This window comes from Oncorhynchus mykiss, chromosome 25, assembly GCF_057628025.1.
Source record: "Oncorhynchus mykiss isolate SJ-2025 chromosome 25, ASM5762802v1, whole genome shotgun sequence".
NCBI classification, from domain to species: domain Eukaryota; kingdom Metazoa; phylum Chordata; class Actinopteri; order Salmoniformes; family Salmonidae; genus Oncorhynchus; species Oncorhynchus mykiss.
Genome location: NC_143046.1, coordinates 46022307 through 46043815, shown reverse-complemented (window position 1 = coordinate 46043815; position 21509 = coordinate 46022307). Strand labels below are relative to the sequence as shown.

The window sequence follows — 21509 nt, the reverse complement described above, 5'->3', positions numbered from 1 at the left end:
CTTTTTTCTCTCACAATTCCTGACATATAATCGTGGTAAAAATTCCCTGTCTTAGGATCACCACTATATTTTAAGAATGTAAAATGTCAGAATAATAGTAGAGAGTGATTTCAGCTTTTATTTCTTTCATCACATTCCCAGTGTGTCAGAAGTTTACAATACACTCAATTAGTATTTGGTTTCATTGCCTGTAAATTGTTTATATTAACTTGGGTTAAACATTAAGGGTAGCCTTCCACAAGCTTCCCACAATAAGTTGGGTGAATTTTGGCCCATTTTCACCCATTTTGGGTGAATTTTAGCCCACACGTTTTCTATAGGATTGAGGTCAGGGCATTGTGATGGCCATTCCAATACCTTGACTTTGTTGTCCTTAAGCGATTTTGCCACAACATTGGAAGTATGCTTGGGGTCATTGTCCATTTGAAAGACCCAACATAACGATGGTCATTATGACAAAGAGTTATATTTTTGTTTCATCAAACCAAAGGACATTTCTCCAAAAAGTACGGTCTTTGTCCCCATGTGCAGTTCCAAACAGTAGTCTGGATTTTTTTATGGAGGGTTTGGAGCAGTGGCTTCTTCCTTGCTGAGTGGCCTTTCAGGTTATGTCGATATAGATACTTTAGTACCCGTTTCCTCCAGCATCTTCACAAGGTCCTTTGCTGATGTTTTGGGAATGATTTGCACTTTTCGCACCAAAGTACGTTCATCTCTACGAGACAGAACGAGTCTCCTTCCTGAGCGGTATGACGGCTGTGTGGTCCCATGGTGTTTATTGTTTGTACAGATGAACATGGTACCTTCAGGCGTTTGGAAATTGCTCCCAAAGATGAACCAGACTTGTGGAGGTCTACAAAAAAATGTCTGAGGTCTTGGCTGACTTCTTTTGATTTTCCCATGATGTCAAGCAAAGAGGCACAGAGTTTGAAGGTAGGCCTTGAAATACATCCACAGGTACACCTCCAATTGACTCAAATTACGTCAATGGGCCTATCAGAAGCTTGTAAAGCCATGACAATTTTCTGGAATTTTTCTAGCTGTTTAAAACCACAGTCAACTTAGTGTATGTAAACTTCTGACCCACTGGAATTGTGATACAGTGAAATAAGCTTACTTGTGTCATGCACAAAATAGATGTCTTAACTGACTTGCCAAAACGATAGTTTGTTAACAAGACATTTGTGGAGTGGTTGAAAAAGGTGTTTTAATGACTCCAACCTATGTGTATGTAAACTTCCGACTTCAACTGTATGATATTACGTTTACAAAATAAAAACGTATACTATAAAACATCAATTATTTTATTGCATAATGCAAAAGGTCAGAAGTTCACCGATCACAATGGCTTTACCTGAATGGACACCTTTTTGAAACCAGCACTTTGGGTTTCCCTGGAGAGAGAAACAAACAGAAACCTTTCTGATACTGTTGCACTTTCGGGTACTGAACAGACCTGGGTCAAATAGACATCTCAAATACTTGAGCTGCACTTTATTCTGCCATCGTATCTTACGGCAAAAAAAGAGCTTCTGGATATCAGGACAGCAATCACTCACCTTGTATTAGACAAATATTTTTTCTTCAACAAGCAGGATGCACAGGATGTACTTCAGACACCCAACAAGGCCAAAATCCCTGTCATTGACAAGAGAAAGAGACGCAGGTATAGAGGACACAGGGCGGGTTTGCCTCGTAAGGATCCGCTGACAGCGTTTGGGAAATCTGCCCTTACCATCAATATTACTTGCCAACGTACAATCATTGGACAATAAATTAGATGAGGTACGATCACGAATATCCTACCAAAAGGACATCAAAAACTGTAATATCTTACATTTCACTGAATTGTGGCTGAATGACGACATGGATCAAATTTAGCTGGCGGGATATATACGCTGCACCGGCTAGATAGAACAACACACTACGTCCGGAAAGACGAGCGGGGTTCTGTGTATATTTGTAAAGAAAACAGCTGGTGCACGAAATCTAACCCAGAGGCGGCTCTCCTAGTGGCCGGGGACTTTAATGCAGGGAAACTTCTTACCTAATTTCTATCAGCATGTTAATTGTGCAACCACATTTAAAAAATTCTAGGTAACCTTTACTCCACACACAGAGACGCGTACAAAGCTCTCCCTCGCTCTCTATTTAGCAAATCTGATCATAATTCTATCCTCCTGATTCCTGCTTACAAGTAAAAATTTAAGCAGGAAGCACCAGTGACTCGGTCTAAACTACAGGACTGTAAACTGTAGTAGAGCTGCCGCATTCAAGGTGAGGGACTCTAACCTGGAAGCTTCTAAGAAATCCTGCTATGTCCTCCGACGAACCATCAAACAGGCAAAGCGCCAATACAGGACTAAGATTGAATCGTACTACACTGGCTCCGACGCTCGTCAGATGTGGCAGGGCCTGCAAACTATTACAGACTACAAAGGGAAGAACAGCCACGAGCTGCCCAGTGACATGAGCCTACCAGACAAGCTAAATCATTGTCGGAGATCAGGCCTTCCACTGTTGTGTCATCTGTAAACTTAATGGTGGTGCTGTAGTCGTGCCTGGCCATGCAGTCGCTTCGAGGCAAGCAACACCGAGGCATGCATGAGAGAATCAGCTGTTCCGGACGACTGTGTGATCACGCTCTCCGTAGCCGTCGTGAGAAATACCTTTTTTATAATTTACCAGTCATTGTTTCAACATAGCCTTGAAATGCTTGGACAGAGTTCAGGAGCCAAGATGATTTGGATGGACTCAGTCATTCCTGTAGAGTATCTTCTGTTTCCAGAAGGTGTCAAAGTTATCAATAAAAGTGACTACAGTAGTCTTTTAGCCAGATGTGTAATGCCAGCAGTCTGCTGAATCTTTCACACCTGCGGCCCGACGATGGTACTGGACCTGAAATTATTGGCTGTTTTTGAGTCTTAATGCTAAAATCAGTTCTTTAAAATCAATTTTTCAAACGTTCCAAGCTAGCTCTCCTGATGTCGTTTGACCCCACATGGATTACGACAGTGTCATGTGGGAAAAAGTAGGTGGGCGTGGCCCAGTAGCTTATGTAGGTTTGCTACTTGCTTGCTAAGTGTAGCTACTTCGCTCCTGTAGTCCTTCGCAAGCAAGCAGTTGCTACATTGAAAGTCAACGCGGTCCACATTGTCCCGGAGCAAAACAAAGTAAACGCAGCTCCTGCAACGTTGGAAACGTTCAATGGCGGCCTCCATTTGAGACCGCCGAGCCAGCTAGGCTAGCTGGGCTTTCGCGTCTCTCCCCCTATACAGAATCTGTCAGGATCCCAGCAGGACAGATAGCAGCGCTCACAGCAACTTAGCTCAACAGAGCCGTAGGATTCAAAATAAAATAAAAGTATATAAAAACACTGTCAGTAAACAGTCAGTAAAAACACTGTCAGTAAACCAAGGTCTTTAGTTCAGGCTTCAGTGTTCGACAGGTTTCAGTGGTCGACAACAACAAACATACGTCGCACTCTGATGACATTCATCAAGGTTTAGGCTAAGACATGAAGGTCAGTCAATGCGGAAAAAGTCAAGAACTTTTAAAGTGCAGTCCTAAAAAGCCATCAAGCGCTCTGATGAAACTGACTCTCATGAGGATCACCACAGGAAAGGAAGGCCCAGAGTTCTCTCTGCTACAGATAAGCTCAATAGAGTTAACGGCACCCCCAATTTGCAGCCCAAATTTATGCATCACAGAGTTCAAGTAAGAAACAAATCTCAACATCAACTGTTCAGAGGAGATTGCGTGAATCATGCCTTCATGGTCGAATTGCTGCAAAGAAACCACTACTAAAGGACAACAATAATAAGAAGAGACTTGCTTGGGTCAAGAAACATGAGCAATGGACATCAGACCGGTGGACTCTTTGGTCTGAGGAGTCTAAATTTGATATTTTTGGTTCCAACTGCAGTGTCTTTGTGAGACGCTGAGTAGGTGAACAGATGATCTCCGCATGTGTGGTTCCCACGGTGAAGCATGAAGGAGGAGATGTGATGGTACTTTGCTGGTGACTGTGATTTATTTAGAATTCAAGGCACACTTACCACAGAAATATGCCATCCCCATCTGGTTGGGACTATCATTTGGGACTATCATTTGTTTTTCAACAGAACAATAACCAAAAAGACATCTCCAGGCTGTGTAAGGGTTATTTGATCAAGAAGGAGAGTGATGGAGTGCTGCATCAGATGACCTGGCCTCCACAATCACCTGACCTCAACCCAATTTACATGGTTTGGGAGGAGTTGGACCGCAGAGTGAAGGAATAGCAGCCATCAAGTGCTCAGCATGTGGGAACTCCTTCAAGACTGTTGGAAAGAGCATTCCAGGTGAAGCTGGTTGAGAGAATGCAAGAGTGTGCAAAGCTGTCAAGGCAAAGGGTGAATACTTTGAAGAATCTCAAATATATTTAGATCTGTTTAACACTGTTTTGGTTACTACATGACTCCATATATGTTATTTCATATTGTTGATGTCGTCACTATTATTCTACAATGTAGAAAATAGTAAAAAAAAATAAAGAAAAACCCTTGAATGAGTAGGCGTCCCCAAACTTTTGACTGGTACTGTATCTCTAAACTATTTCACCTACATATTTGACCTAGGTCTACTGTTCTAGACACCAGCCTTTACTCAATTCAAAAGGTAATATTTGGTATTCAACTACAGTGGAATAACATATTAACATGACCGGCACACATACAACGGCGACATACAGTAGCAGCATAATATTACCTGGTGGACTGCAAGTGGGACAGGGAGATGGTGGTGTCTGGAAAACTGAACTCTGCACTCTCCCCATCACTCTTCACCTTTGCCTCGAGCCCCTCCACCTCATCCTCCTCTCCTTCCTCCTTCATGTCGTCCAGTTCTTTAGCATCTCCATCCTCCTTATGTTCAGCCTCTGCCCCTTCAGTGGCTTTCTCTACTTTTACCTCCACTCCATTCTTCTTTCCATCTCCTCCTCCGTCTTCCCCCTCTCCCTCGTTGCTACTGTCATCCCCTGGGAAAACATATGTATGGTACATAAATGCAACAACCAATAGATTCACGTACAGAGGTGTGTATGTGTCTGTGGCTCTTGAAGCCCTGTACCAATAAGCTCCTCCCCATCCTCTAGTAGCTCTGCTGTGCTGGACGTCACATCCGCCATGTCCTCGTCAATGGTCTTGACCTTCCTCTCACCCCGGTGTCTGAATACACACTGCTCATCTACCTGTGGACACAAGACTAGACTGTTGAGCCAAGATAGGGTTTACCAACTGACTCCTCAAAAGGCAGTCAGACATATTTTAAGACTATGACAGAGCAAACACGTTTAAAACATTAGCTTTCACCTTGAAGAGAAAGCTGAAACCCATCATTAAATAAGAGGGCGGCATGTAGTTCTTCTTTCCTGTGAAAATAGGAATGCTGTTTTAGCTGTCGATAACCCAAAACTACATAATTGACACATAACCACCATGTGGAGGCTACTGGGAAGATCTTGGCATACCTCGGATCATGAAACTTCCAGTGGTCAGGTATTCTCCAGTGGGGGCAGACTTAGTCACCTAGACAGAGAGAGACGAGAAGAGTTATAATTGGAGCAGCTCTGACCACACCCTGATCCAACCATCCAATCCTGAAGTAGGCTCCCAGGAGAACTCACCTGGTGGTAGTGCACCCACCATGCGCTGGTGATAACCTTGGCGTCCCAGGCTGCACTGTAGCACACGGCCATGGTGCCCGCCTCGGTCAAGGTGCGTGGAGGAATGGGCACACCTAGAGGGAAGAGATATAAGTGCCACAATACACCCCATTAAAATACATGGAGAGTTCACAGATGATTGTCAACACTTAAGCTTGAATTCAAGTCGGGTAGTTAGTTATAACTAGAATTTGGGCTAAGATGGGTTATTCACTTTAAGTTGCATGAACATACAGTAAGTCAAAAGTTTGGACACACCTACTCATTCAATTGTTTTTCTTTATTTTTACTATTTTCTACATTGTAGAATAATAGTGAAGACATCACAACTATGAAAGAACATATGGAGTCATGTAGTAACCAAAAAAAGTGTTAAACAAATCTAAATGTATTTTATATTCTTCAAAGCACGGTTCCTAGGACTGACTTGCCTAGCTAAATAAAGGTTAAATAAAACTTTTTTTTAAGTAGCCACCCTTTGCCTTGATGACAGCTTTGCACACTCTTGGCATTCTCTCAACCAGCTTCACCTGGAATGCTTTTCCAACAGTCTAGAAGGAGTTCCCACATATGCTGAGCACTTGTTGGCTGCTTTTCCTTTACTCTGCGATCCAACTCATCCCAAACCATCTCAATTGGGTTGAGGTCGGGTGATTGTGGAGGCCAGGTCATCTGATGCAGCACTCCATCACTCTTCTTTGTCAAACAGCCCGGAGGTGTGTTGAGTGATTGTCCTGTTGAAAAACAAATGGTAGTCCCACTAAGCGCAAACTAGATAGGATGGCGTATCGCAGCAGAATGCTATGGTAGCCATGTTGGTTAAGTGTGCCTTGAATTCTAAATAAATAACAGAGTCACCCGCAAAGCACCCTCACACCTCCTCCATGCTTCACATGTGGTTCACACATGCGGAAATCATCCATTCACTTACTCTGGTTGGAACACTGTGGTTGGAACCAAAAATCTCAAATTTGGACTCATCAGACCAAAGAACAGATTTCCACCGGTCTAATGTCCATTGCTCATGTTTCTTGGCCCAAGCAAGTCTCTTCTTCCATGAAGGCCTGATTCACGCAGTCACCTCTGAACAGTTCATGTTGAGATGCGTCTGAAGAATTTATTTGGGCTGCAATTTCTAACTCGAATGAACTTATCCTCTGCAGCAAAGGTAACCCTGGGTCTTCCTTTCCTGTGGCGGTCCTCATATGAGAGACAGTTTCATCATAGCGCTTGATGGTTTTTAGGACTGCACTTGAAGAAATTTTCAAAGTTCTTGAAATGTTCCGGATTGACTGACCTTCACGTCTTAAAGTAATGACGGACCGTTGTTTCTCTTTTCTCATTTTAGCTGTTCTTGCCATAATATGGACTTGGTCTTTTACCAAATAGGGCTATCTTCTGTATACCACCCCTACCTTGTCACAACACAACTGATTGGCTCAAACGCATTAAGAAGGAAATAAATTCCACAAATTAACTTTTACGAAGGCACACCTAATGAAGCTGGTGACTATCTCATGAATCTGGTTGAGAGAATGCCATGGGTGTGCAAAGCTGTCACCAAGGCAACGGTTGGCTACTTTGAAGAATATCAAATATTATTTTGATTTGTTTAACACTTTTTTGGTTACTATATGAAACTATTATTCTACAATGTAGAAAATAGTATAATTAATGAAAAACCCTGTAATGAGTAGGTGTGCCCAAACTTTTGACTGGTACTGTATATTAAAGAGAAATTCCAGAGGATAAGAGAGCATCATTTGACTGAACAACAGTGTGTTGATCACAGAACTAGGCCAGCTCTTACCAGATGGGTTCTTGATGACACAACTAGTTGCTCCATGGAGGTCGGCGTGAACGTAGATATCTCCTGATAAGAGACACCAACATGAGATTTTCACACAGGTAGAGATAGACTTCCAATATCCATACTAGCATACTAACTACAATGAAGCAATGTATTGTGACTGCATTCTATGTGGTATGCTAGTATGGATAGTGGAACATAGCGTGTTGTGTACCAAACTAGCATACGTTCAAGTCCGAAACAATGTATTGGGCATGTATTTGATACTGGTATGGACATTGGATAGTTGTCCATAGCCTGTTGTAAGGCAGGACTATAATAAGTGTATTCCACTCTTACCAGCCCTCAAGTAGCGCTTAACGATAATTTCATTCTGTTGCTGGTCACGTCCGGCGATGGTGAGGTAATTTTCTGAGCTGATGAACCACAGGAACTTCTCAAACCTGACAGAGCACAACGATACATAATTTGTCACATACTGAAAAGAAAGAGAAAGTAATTGCCCAGAAGAATATGAATTTGTCACAAATCTGACACAAAGGTGGAGAGAACTTTGCGCTCATTTAATTACTTCTTACAAGTGTTACATTAGCTGAAAATGGCTGCATTAGTTCAGATTTGTCAATGACTGCTCATCTCTCTACACATGGCAAGTTTTCAGAGGGTGAACGCAGATTCAGTTAGGTTAAGTGTCTTACCAGTAGACTTTCCTGGCCTTCTGAATGGTCGTAACCGTTTGGACCTCTTTAAGGGTTTGTTTGGTCTTCTTCTCAGCAGATTTGAAAGCCTTGAATTAAATAAAAAAGGGGGAAAATGTTACAAATATAAAAACTGACCACAAACACAATCGACAGGGAATTTCATATGCATGTGGCACCATCACCTTCTGGGCTGCCTCCACGGTTTTCTGCTCTTTCTTAGCAGCGGTTCGCTTGTGGTCGTAGTATCTGGAAAAAAGGAGATAAACGTTTGGGTTCGTCAGCTTGATACCTAAAACCACATCTGGCCATACTGTTCAAAGCATAGAGATAAAACATAACTGTTCTATTTAATTTTTCAGTTCAAAGAATACACTAAGCCAGGGAGAGTGGAGAGCCTACTTTTTGGCATTGGCGTAAGCTGACAAGCTGAGGTCCACATCCACCAGCATGGGCTGGTCTTTCTTGGGCTTGCCCTTCTGACCCTTCTCTTTGTTCTTGTTCTTCTTCCCCCCCTTCTTCTCTTCAGCCAATTTGGCTACATCCTCCTCCTCTACTTCCTCTGGGACAATGTATGGGTTCCTGAACGGGGAAACAACAGCGTAGTTTTCAGTCGGCATGAGAGTAATTGATGATAAAATGATTGGGGGGGGCTGTCTTGTTAGACTTCAGTGCAGCTTTTGACAATATTGATCATAGTCTGCTGCTAGAAAAACGTATGTGTTATGGCGTTACACCCCCTGCTATAAATGTGGATAAAGAGCTACTTGTCTAACAGAACACAGAGGGTGTTCTTTAATGGAAGCATATCAAATATAATACAGTTAGAATCAGGAATTCCCCAGGGTAGCTGTTTAGGCCCCTTGCTTTTTACATTTTTTACTAATGACACGCCACTGACTTTGAGTAAAGCCAGAGTTTCTATGTATGCGGATGATTCAACACTATACACGTCAGCTACTACAGCGACTGAAATGACTGCAACACTCAACAAAGAGCTGCAGTTAGTTTCAGAGTGGGTGGCAAGGAATAAGTTAGCCCTAAATATTTCTAAAACTAAATGCATTGTATTTGGAGCAAAACACTCACTAAACCCAACTAAATCTTGTAATAAATCATGCAGAAATTGAGCTAGTTGAGATGACTAAACTGCTTGGAGTAGCACTAGACTGTAAACTGTCATGGTCAAAACATATTGATGCAGTAGTAACTAAGATGGGGAGAAGTCTGTCTATAATAATGCAATGCTCTGCCTTCTTAACAACACTATCAACAAGGCAGGTCCTACAGGCCCTAGTCTTGTCACACATTAACTACTGTTCAGTCGTGTGGTCAGGTGCCACAAAAAAGGACTTAGGAAAATTGCAATTGGCTCAGAACAGGGTAGCATGGCCGGCCCTTGGATGTACACAGAGAGCTAATATTAATAATATGCATGTCAATCTCTCCTGGCTGAAAATGGAGGAGAGATTGACTTCATCACTACTTTTATTTATGAGAGGAATTGACATGTTGAATGCACCGAGTGGTCTGTCTAAATTACTGGCACACAGCTCGGACACCCATGCATACCCCTCAAGACATGCAACAAGAGGTCTCTTCACAGTCCTCAAGTCCAGAACAGACTATGGGAGGCACACAGTATTACATGGAACTCTAATGGAGGCCCTAATGAGCATGACCCTGTTCTTTCTGTTCAGCATCCATCTATTTAATTGGCTAGAGGGCAGATAAAGGTGGGTTAGTGGTTGATTCATAGTATTTGGAGTACTATGAACTGTTCTGTGCTGGATACAATATCACATTTTTCCTTTCGAGTGGGATTCTTGGCAACACTGTTTATACAAGGCTTTATAAATGCATACATATGACACCTACAGTAAAGAGCTCGGCCCCCCTTACATATTGTTCAGCTTATTTAGACAGTTTGAAAGAGGATGGGACACAGTGATAGAGGGGAGCATCAAGGACGTGGGATTCAAATCCTAGACGCTGTGGGCGATATATGCTGGGAAACTGCAACGCCACGCTCCCACAACCTTCCAGCAAGATTGCAGCAGCATAGGATGGATGCGTAACCAGGTTAGCTTAGTACAGCTCAGCTCAGTTGTAATGTTAAAGGGCAGTAAGTCAAGTTAAACCGAACCAAAGACAGTTCAATTCAATATGACTTTATCAATCCCTGAGGGGCAATTAGAAATGTATCCCCATTTTGGGCATCAACTCACTTTAAAAGCATTGTGATGTGGTTGGTCTGCAGCTTCAGCTCCTTGATGGCGCAGGCCACTGGGTCTCCGGCAGCCTGGGCCTCCTTGACGATCAGCCCTATCTCGGCCCAGTCCACCTGGTTGGCCAGGGCGCTCCGCACCACCTGCAGAGCCCTCTCCACTATGGGCAAGTTTATTTCCACCAGCTCGCCCCTAAGCCTGTCTACCTCCTGCAACACATGTTAGCATTAGCACTCCTTTAGCATTCGCATAACTGAGTACAAGCTATTTATATCAAAAGTCTTTCCGTTTTAAATTAAAATCACTTCTTGAATTGACCATCTTCATTTCGAAATAACCCTGGCACGGACACACATGCTTACCATCATAACTAGATAACACACAGAAGGTGTTCAACTACATGTCTTGGCAGAGCCACCTCTCCTCCTTCAATGAGATTACCTGTGATCAGGTTATGTACATTAGTGTTGCCTACACACACAGAGATGTTGGGATAAGGTGCTGCCAACACCAGGTGACTATGTTCCAAAAGTAGTGCACTATACAGGGAAAAGGTTGCCATTTGCGACGCAGAGTAGTCTCACCTCTATGAAATTATGGAAATCCATGCATGTCACCTGCTACAGTAACAAGGTTTGTGACTGCCGATCGATCAGGTGATCAACCCAATCACCCCATTACGGATCAGATCAATATGTAAACCACAGCCTGGGAGCTACATATTCCTCCGCTACATAGGCGGATTTCCAAATGCCACCCCATCCTTATAAAGTGCACTACTTTTGACCAAGAGGGAAGTACACTTTATAGGGAATAGTGTGCCATTTGGGACATATACACAAAGTGGGTCATCATGGAGGACAATCCTCCCATCATTACCCCCCACACAGCCTATCAGTCATCCTTCATTCCAGCCATAACCTGACTCTTTATTAGACAGGTAGTATGGCGAGAGCGAGGGGGAGAGAGAACCTGTTTGTGGTTGTTATGGGTTCTTTTGTGTACCCGTTTGTGTTTGTTTTGAGTTGTGGGTACTTTTGGGTTGATTAGCGGGACCAAGGGCCATGCATTTAGAGAGGCAAACTTTTAGAATTTTGAATATTGTTCTAATTCTAGACATTCAGTTACATAACATTGTTTTAATATTCCCCATGTAATGTAAATTGGGACCTAACGTGGTGGCTGCCATAGAACGGTGAAGTGTCATGTAAACGCATCATAATGTAAAACCGCATTGGCCCAACTCTCTAAATACATGACTCTGGCCGGACCCATTAGCACTTCTTTGAGCATTAGCACTCCTTTAGCTCTGACCATTTGTTTTCACTGTGGTGATCAGACCCGAGTTCAAATATCATCGGTTATCTTTTAAATACTTTGAGTGCTTGATTGAGACTGCCTGTTGATGTGCCGGGTTTACTCCATTGGTTCCATTGAGCAAGGAAGGCTAAATCAAGAGCAGTTTAAGTATCTGAAAGAAAACAAATACTAGTTGAACCCAGGGCTGTGTTCGAATACCCATTCTAACATACTACATACTTAATGAGTATATATTAGTTAATTTTAGTATACTGTAAACGAACGGTATCATTTCAGTTGAGCGTACTAGAGCGTCGCCTGTCTACCGGAAGTCGATGCTGTTGCTGTGCAACCTCTGCTAGCATAACAAATGACTAGCTAGTCAATAAAACATTGGTTAGTTAGCAGATAGTTAATATACTGCCTGGCAAGCTCGATGTATTAGTATCCAACTAACGTTAGGTAACTAGCTAACATACCGGTGGTACATAGTGCTGTAATGCTTTGCATAAGGATAGCGTAGCTAACAAATTGTCAGCCAACATAACGTGTAACGTAACTTATTTGAAATATCATTACTTTATTACATTGCTCAACATTAATATTTGCCATTAGTTAGTTCAATGAATTTGAATTCGCTCTAGCCAGAAACTATACTGCTGAAGTCCGACATTTTCTCCAAATCTGAAAACATTGTGATGGCACGCCCATTTTCTGAAGATGTGCATAATGAGCCCAAAAAGTACGGAAATGGTGTCCTCTGCATGTATACTTCGTATTTTGGCAAATTTAGTACGACATCCGGAAACTTTTGGCATACTAACGATATCCATACTATGACCAATAAGCATACTATATACAGTTGAAGTCGGAAGTTTACATACACCTTAGCCAAATACATTTAAACTCAGTTTCACAATTCCTGACATTTAATCCTAGTAAAAAGTCCGATCACCACTTTATTTGAAGAATGTGAAATGTCAGAATAATAGAAGAGAGAATGATTTATTTCAGCTTTTATTTCTTTCATCACATTCCCAGTGGGTCAGAAGTTTACATACACTCTATTAGTATTTGGTAGCATTGCCTTTAAATTGATTAACTTGGGTCAAACATTTCGGGTAGCCTTCCACAAGCTTCCCACAATAAGTTGGGTGAATTGTGGCCCATTCCTCCTAACAAAGCTGTTGTAACTGAGTCAGGTTTCTGGCCTCTTTGCTCACACACGCTTTTCAATTCTGCCCACACATTTTCTATATGACAGAGGTCAGGGCTTTGTGATGGCCACTCCAATACCTTGACTTTGATGACCTTAAGCCATTTTGCAACAACTTTGTAAGAATGATTGGGGTCATTGTCCATTTGGAAGGCCCATTTGCGACCAAGCTTTAACTTTGTGACTGATGACTTCGAGATGTTGCTTCAATACATCCACATAATTTTCCTACCTAATGATGCCATCTATTTTGTGAAGTGCACCAGTCCCTCTTGCAGCAAAGCACCACCACAACATGATGCTGCCACCACCGTGCTTCACGGTTGGGATGGTGTCTTCGGCTGCAAGCCTCTCCCTTTTTCCTCCGAACATAACGATGGTCATTATGGCCAAACAGTTCTATTTTTGTTTCATCAGACCAGAGGACATTTCTCCAAAAAGTACAATCTTTGTCCCCATGTGCAGTTACAAAACGTAGTCTGGCTTTTTTATGGCGGTTTTGGAGCAGTGGCTTCTGCCTTGCTGACCGGTCTTTCAGGTTATGTTGGTATAGGACTCGTTTTAATGTGGATATAGATACTTTTGTACCCGTTTCCTCAAGCATCTTCACAAGGTTATTTGCTGCTGTTCCGGGATCGATTTGCACTTTTCGCACCAAAGTACGTTCATCTCTAGGAGACAGAACACGTCTCCTTCCTGAGCGGTATGGCGGCTGTGTGATCCCATGGTGTTTATAATTGCGTACTATTGTTTGTACAGATGAACGTGGTACCTTCAGGCGTTTGCTCCCAAGGATGAACCAGACTTGGCTGATTTCTTTTGATTTTCCCATGATGTCAAGCAGGGTAGGCCTTGAAATTCATCCACAGGTACACCTCCAATTGACTCAAATGATGCCAATTAGCCGATCAGAAGCTTCTAAAGCCATTACATAATTTTCTGGAATTTTCCAAGCTGTTTAAAAGGCACAGACAACTTAGGGTATGTAAACTTCTGACCCACTGGAATTGTGATACAGTGAAATAATCTGTCTGTAAACAACTGTTGGAAAGCTTACCTGTGTCATGCACAAAGTAGATGTCCTAACCGACTTGACAAAACTATAGTTTGTTTACAAGAAATTTGTGTGGTTGAAAAAACAAGTTTTATTGACTCCAACCTAAGTGTATGTAAACTTCTGACTTCAACTGTACTCAATTCACGTCACAAATAGTACAGTTAGTGCGGTTAGTATGAGTATTCGAACACAGCTCAGGTCTGGTGGTAATGCGAGAGTTCTTCAGTATTGACCTGAAGTTGGTGCAGTGCCTCCAGCCTCTGCACGTGGTCCCTCTTGACATTGTCCAGCTTTTTCAGAGCCTGTTTCTCCTGCTGCAGGGCCTTCACGTCAATCTTCTGACTCTCCATCTTGGAGTAGAATTCGTCCACTGCCTAAGCGCAGAGGAGCAAGACTTACTGAAGTGATCTCATACCTTACGTCTTGTGAAAATACCAATATAGTTTTAGTACACTAGGTACGTATGGGAAACAATGACATTTTTCCCAACGTATGCATAGGGTAAATAAATACATATAAAGGACATATATTCAAAAATTCACCTTGTCAAATGTATCAAACTCAACATAGTGGCTATTTGCATGTTGGGCAAAGAGGAAGGGGTGGAATTCCTCATATCTGTAAAAGAAGACAATGTTGGAGACTTGAACATATCTCACCAACCAAGCAAACAAAAACCTCCATAACGCTTCTGGTGAGACATAATGCTGATCTTACCAGTAACAGAACTTGGAGACATAATATCATAAGCACAGAATGAGAGTCAAATAAAATAACTTACGTGAGCAATTCTTCAGGTTTCTCTGGGGCTAAACTTGGTTTCTTCTCACATTTTTGGATGATGTAGCCCTGCAACGAAACAAGGGAGAAACAGTTTTCTATCATTTCGCTATGACAAATGGATCTGATGTATGAATGAATATTCTCAATAAGACGTGAGACCTACCTTTCCATCGAAGCTTGCCGTTTTCTCCATATAAACTTCTGCCATTTGCAGGGCATCGAGGATTTTGGGTGCATCTACAGACAACAATTAAGCCTATTTCATCCAGAATATCACAATTCTGATGATCATTGATTGAATAGTATATACCAGCAGCACATCTTTGTAATCTGCCAAAGGCTACAGCTGGTCTAAAAGAAACGTACCTCGTGCAGTATCAAACTGGCTGTCCACTTTGATGAAGCCGGGGAGTCCCACTTCCATCAGACAGTGCTCTATGAGAGTAGCCCCATATGCTGAAAGAGCAGATAGATCATATTAGAAGGTAAGTCTGCTGTTTACAATAATAACATTGTGTAAAACATTTATTTTTAAACTAAACCTGGATGAGCAATGGATGGAGCCACTTTGAGGAGATGAAGACTACTTACGAAGGTGGGGATTGAGGATCCTTTTCACCTGTTCTCCATTCGTGGCCTTCGACAGGACTTCAGTGAGTCTACATGAAAAACAAACCAAAACAAAGGATTATTTCTTCAATGAACTCTTGTGCCCAACTAGGGTTGCAAAAGTCCGGTAAACTTTCCCAAAATAACCAAGTTTTCCAGAAATCCTGGCTGGATGATTGCAAAAGTCCTGCTTTTTGAAATCTAATTGTATTGGTCACAACGCCAAATACAACAGGTGTAGACTTTACAATTAAATGCTTTCTTACAAGCCCATTCCCAACAGTGCAGAGTTAAAAAGTAAGAAATACAAGTCAATGCGCAGGGGTAGTCAATGCGCAGGGGTACAAGGTAGCCAATACAGTACGTACATGTAGGCAGTGGTGGAAAAAGTACCCAATTGTCATAATTGTGGAAAAGATACCTTAATAGAATAATACTCAAGTAACATGCAGTACAATACTACTGGAGTAAAAGTATTCGGTTTAAAATATACTGAAGAATCAAAAGTAAGTGTAATTGATAAAATATACTTAAGTATCAAAACTTACAATAAAAATATTTTCAAATTCCTTATATTAAGCAAACCAGACAGCAACATTTTATTGTTTTTTAATTTATGGATAGTGAGTCTGCCAGATCAGTGGCAGTAGATGAACAGAGAGGATCTTTTGATAAGTGTGTGAATTAGACCATGTGTCCTGCTAAGCATTCCAAATGTAGCAAGTACTTTTTGGTGTCAGGGAAAATGTATGGAGTAAAAAGTACATTATTTTCTTTAGGAATGTAGTGAAGTAAAAGTTATCAAAAATATAAATAGTAAAGTACAGATACACCAAAGTATTTTTTACTTAAGAACTTTACACAACTACATATGGGTAGGGGTAAAAGTTACTAGCCAATCAGGATATACACTGCTCAAAAAAATAAAGGGAAATAAAATAACACATCCTAGATCTGAATGAATGAAATATTCTTATTAAATACTTTTTTCTTTACATAGTTGAATGAGCTGACAACAAAAATCACACAAAAATGATCAATGGAAATCAAATTTATCAACCTGGATTTGGAGTCACACTCAAAATTAAAGTGGAAAACCACACTACAGGCTGATCCAACTTTGATGTAATGTCCTTAAAACAAGTTAAAATGAGGCTCAGTAGTGTGTGTGGCCTCCACGTGCCTGTATGACCTCCCTACAACGCCTGGGCATAGTCCTGATGAGGTGGCGGATGTTCTCCTGAGGGATCTCCTCCCAGACCTGGACTAAAGCATCCGCCAACTCCTGGACAGTCTGTGGTGCAATGTGGCGTTGGTGGATGGAGCGAGACATGATGTCCCAGATGTGCTCAATTGGATTCAGGTCTGGGGAACGGACGGGCCAGTCCATAACATCAATGCCTTCCTTTTGCAGGAACTGCTGACACACTCCAGCCACATGAGGTCTAGCATTGTCTTGCATTAGGAGGAACCCAGGGCCAACCGCACCAGCATATGGTTTCACAAGGGGTCTGAGGATCTCATCTCGGTACCTAATGGCAGTCGGGCTACCTCTGGCGAGCACATGGAGGGCTGTGCGGCCCCCCAAAGAAATGCCACCCCACACCATGACTGACCCACCGCCCAACCGGTCATGCTGGAGGATGTTGCAGGCAGCAGAACGTTCTCCACGGCGTCTCCAGACTGTCACGTCTGTCACATGTGCTCATTGTGAACCTGCTTTCATCTGTGAAGAGCACAGGGCGCCAGTGGCGAATTTGCCAATCTTGGTGTTCTCTGGCAAATGCCAAACATCCTGCACAGTGTTGGGCTATAAGCACAACCCCCACCTGTGGACGTCGGGCCCTCATACCACCCTCATGGAGTCTGTTTCTGACCGTTGGAGCAGACACATGCACATTTGTGGCCTGCTGGAGGTCATTTTGCAGGGCTCTGGCAGTGCTCCTTACTGCTCCTCCTTGCACAAAGGCGGAGGTAGCGGTCCTGCTGCTGGGTTGTTGCCCTCCTACGACCTCCTCCACGTCTCCTGATGTACTGGCCTGTCTCCTGGTAGCGCATCCATGCTCTGGACACTACGCTGACAGACCCAGCAAACCTTCTTGCCACTGCTCGCATTGATGTGCCATCCTGGATGAGCTGCACTACCTGAGCCACTTGTGTGGGTTGTAGACTCTGTCTCATGCTACCACTAGAGTGAAAACACCACCAGCATTCCAAAGTGACCAAAACATCAGCCAGGAAGCATTGGAACTGAGAAGTGGTCTGTGGTCACCACCTGCAGAACCACTCCTTTATTGGGGGTGTCTTGCTAATTGTCTATAATTTCTACCTGTTGTCTATTCCATTTGCAAAACAGCATGTGAAATGTATCGTCAATCAGTGTTGCTTCCTAAGTGGACAGTTTGATTTTACAGAAGTGTGATTGACTTGGAGTTACATTATGTTGTTTAAGTGTTCCCTTTATTTTTTTGAGCAGTGTATAATAAACAGAGTAGAAGCAGAGTGTGTAAAGTGTGTCTGTGGCGTCAATATATGTATGTGTTGGAGTGTCAGTGTAGTATGTGAGTGTGTGGGTAGAATCTAGTGAATATAGCTTGGGGGTATAGGCTGTTCAAGTGCCTTCTGGTCAGAGACTTGTCGCTCCGGTACCGCTTGCAATGCGGTAGCAGAGAAAACAGTCTATGACTTGGGTGGCTGGAGTCTGACAATTTTTGGGCTTTCCTCTGACACCGCCTGGTAATGAAGTCCTGGATGGCAGGGAGTTCGGCCCCAGTGATATACTGAGTTGTACGCACTACCCTCTGTAGAGCTTTGAAGCCACCGGACGGCGATATTGTCACTCCCTATAGAAGGAGCAGTCCTCCATAGTAATGAATAGAATTCTACAGTATTTCAATTCAATTTAAAGGAGATAATTACACATATTCAAGTATTTTTGTTGTTGTAGTGGGGATATTAGCATAACTTTAAGGAAAATGTTATATATTTTCTCATGTTTATTTTTATGTTTACCTGACATAATACAATTTAAAAAGTAAGTATTAAGGTGTCTAACAGAATGCATGTGACAAAAACAAATGTAGACATTAATAAATGCATTTCTATAGCTTCAAAAACATTTTGCAATGGTGGGGGAATGTCAAGATGGAGGCGTGGTGTTTTCAAAACAGTTCCCCTTGTCAGATTACACACACACACACACACACACACACACACACACAGTCAAAAGTTTAGACACACCTACTCATTCAAGGGTTATTCTCTATTTGTACTATTTTCTACATTGTAAAATAATAGTGAAGACATCAAAATTATGAAATAACATATGGAATCATGTAGTGACCACAAAAGAGTTCCCACATATGCTGAGCACTTGTAGGCTGCTTTTCCTTCACTGAACTCATCCCAAACCATCTCAATTGAGTTGAGGTCGGGTGATTGTGGAGGCCAGGTCATCTGATGCAGCACTCCATCACTCTCCTTTTTGGTCAAATAGCCCTTACACAGCCTGGAGGTATGTTGGGTCACTGTCCTGTTGAAAAACAAATTATAGTGCCACTAAGCCCTAACCAGATGGATGGCGTATCGGTGCAGAATGCTGTGGTAGCCATGTTGGTTAAGTGTGACTTGAACTCTAAATCACAGACAGTGTCACCAGCAAAGCACCCCCCACCATCACACCACCTCCTCTATGCTTCATGGTGAGAACCACACGTGGAGATCCTCCGTTCACCTACTCTGCATCTCACAAAAGACACGGCAGTTGGCACCAAAAATCTCCAATTTAGACTTAGACCAAAGGACAGATTTCCACCCATCTAATATGCATTGCACGTGTTTCTTGGCCCAAGCAAGTCTCTTCTTCTTTTGTGTGTCCTTTAGTAGTGGTTTCTGTAAAGCAATTCAACCATGAAGGCTTGATTCATGCACTCTCCTCTGAGATGCGTCTGTTACTTGAACTCTGTGAAGCATTTGATTCATTGATTCCAAGATGGCATAGCTGTTCAGACGTCTTTTGTCCTCGTCTTGTCCCGTATATATATATATATATATATATATATATATATATACACACAACTTTTTTCACATACCTTTTATATATATTTTTTAAATTTTCCATAAACTCATCTTCAAAACATTCTCCTGCAACCCGCCTCACCAATTTATATTTATAAAAAAAATATTATTTACCTCAAATCTGTAATCCTCCAAGAAGCTAGCCAGAAACTAGCCAGAAGCTAGCCAGGCGCTAGCCAGGAGCTAGCCAGAAGCTAGCCAGAAGCTAATCCAGAAGCTAATCCAGAAGCTAATCAGAAGCTAGGTAGCTTCTTTACTGGCTAATCGTTAGTATTCAGCTAACCACGGTTTGTGGTCATCAGCTATCCTTTAGCTCGGAAATCTATCGCCAGTTTTGTACGGCGCAGCGCGGGACGGAACATACCGGACCAATTTTTCTCTCCATGTCCCTGGATTTCAACCGCTAACTCTGGACCTGGATACCTGGATCTCACAGCTAGCTAGCTGCTATCCGTGTGACTATTGGCTTTTGTCGATTCCGGAGCAAACATAAATTATTCCGGAGCTAGCCAGCTGAAGAGTTCCATCAATCACTCCTGGGCTACAATCACCTATCCGGACCTGTTTTACTGCCTACGCGGAGCCCAACCGGGCCTTCACAACTGGACTGCCATCGTTATCTACCCGAAGGAGTTATCCGGCTGGCTCCTCCATCGTTACCTGAACGCCCATCTGCGGCCCGCTAACCGTTAGCTGTCTTATCGGCTGCTATCTGAATAGACAATCTGACAATTAATTAATTTATTTTTATTATTTTTTCTTCTTGGGCCTCTATAACTATATCTATTGTTTTTTTTTTTGTTGTGTCATTTGGATTAATCCCCTCTACCACACGGAACCCCACTAATCTACTGACGGAACGCAAGAGGTGGCTAATAACAGACCTCCATCCTATGCTAGCTTCCTACCGATGGCCTGGCTAGCTGTCTAAATCGCCGTGACCCCCAACCAATCCTCTCTACTCACTGGACCCTTTTGATCACTCGACTAAGCATGCCTCTCCTTAATGTCAATATGCCTTGTCCATTGCTGTTCTGGTTAGTGTTTATTGGCTTATTTCACTGTAGAGCCTCTAGTCCTGCTCACTATACCTTATCCAACCTATTAGTTCCACCACCCACACATGCAATGACATCTCCTGGTTTCAATATTGTTTCTAGAGACAATATCTCTCTCTTCATCACTCAATACCTAGGTTTACCTCCACTGTATTCACATCCTACCATACCTTTGTCTGTACATTATACCTTGATGCTATTTTATCGCCCCCACAAACCTCCTTTTACTCTCTGTTCCAGACGTTCTAGACGCTGGACCCCAGCTGTGCTCTGGACACCATATGTGAACTGATTGCCCCCCATCTATCTTCAGAGCTCGTGCTGCTAGGCGACCTAAACTGGAACATGCTTAACACCCCAGCCATCCTACAATCTAAACTTGATGCCCTCAATCTCACACAAATTATCAATGAACCTACCAGGTACCTCCCCAAAGCCTTAAACACAGGCACCCTCATAGATATCATCCTAACCAACTTGCCCTCTAAATACACCTCTGCTGTCTTCAACCAAGATCTCAGCGATCACTGCCTCAAACGACCTCCACTCATCACTGTCAAACGCTCCCTGAAACACTTCAGCGAGCAGGACTTTCTAATCGACCTGGCCGGGGTATCCTGGAAGGATATTGATCTCATCCCGTCAGTAGAGGATGTCTGGATATTTTTTTTAAATGCCTTCCTAACCATCTTAAATAAACATGCCCCATTCAAGAAATTTAGAACCAGGAACAGATATCGATTGGTTCTCCCCAGACCTGACTGCCCTTAACCAACACAAAAACATGCTATGGCGTTCTGCATTAGCATCTAACAGCCCCCGTGATATGCAGCTGTTCAGGGAAGCTAGAAACCATTATACACAGGCAGTTAGAAAAGCTAAGGCTAGCTTTTTCAAGCAGAAATTTGCTTCCTGCAACACTAACTCAAAAAAGTTCTGGCACACTGTAAAGTCCATGGAGAATAAGAAC

General features: G+C 42.6%; 1 protein-coding gene across 3 annotated transcripts in view; it reads right to left on the bottom strand.

The window, feature by feature from the left end:
• The window catches only part of nemf (nuclear export mediator factor), a 34668-nt gene that overhangs the window by 7720 nt on the left and 5439 nt on the right, over window positions 1-21509 (bottom strand). For 2 of the 3 annotated variants that reach the window (XR_002470712.3, XM_021584269.3), the window contains exons 6-23: window positions 15387-15454; window positions 15162-15251; window positions 14959-15032; window positions 14794-14861; window positions 14555-14630; window positions 14246-14386; window positions 10441-10649; window positions 8615-8794; window positions 8398-8461; window positions 8213-8301; window positions 7854-7957; window positions 7515-7577; window positions 5666-5778; window positions 5510-5567; window positions 5352-5410; window positions 5110-5230; window positions 4750-5017; window positions 1355-1394 (exon numbers count right to left, since the gene is read on the bottom strand). Coding sequence is in view for 1 of the 3 variants with exons in the window: in XM_021584269.3 (XP_021439944.1) it covers window positions 1355-1394; window positions 4750-5017; window positions 5110-5230; window positions 5352-5410; window positions 5510-5567; window positions 5666-5778; window positions 7515-7577; window positions 7854-7957; window positions 8213-8301; window positions 8398-8461; window positions 8615-8794; window positions 10441-10649; window positions 14246-14386; window positions 14555-14630; window positions 14794-14861; window positions 14959-15032; window positions 15162-15251; window positions 15387-15454 (1885 nt within the window). In the remaining 2 variants the exon portion in view is untranslated. Of the gene's footprint in view, window positions 1-1354; window positions 4323-4749; window positions 5018-5109; window positions 5231-5351; window positions 5411-5509; window positions 5568-5665; window positions 5779-7514; window positions 7578-7853; window positions 7958-8212; window positions 8302-8397; window positions 8462-8614; window positions 8795-10440; window positions 10650-14245; window positions 14387-14554; window positions 14631-14793; window positions 14862-14958; window positions 15033-15161; window positions 15252-15386; window positions 15455-21509 lie in introns of all 3 variants that reach the window. The other variant, XR_016491841.1, reaches the window with a different exon arrangement.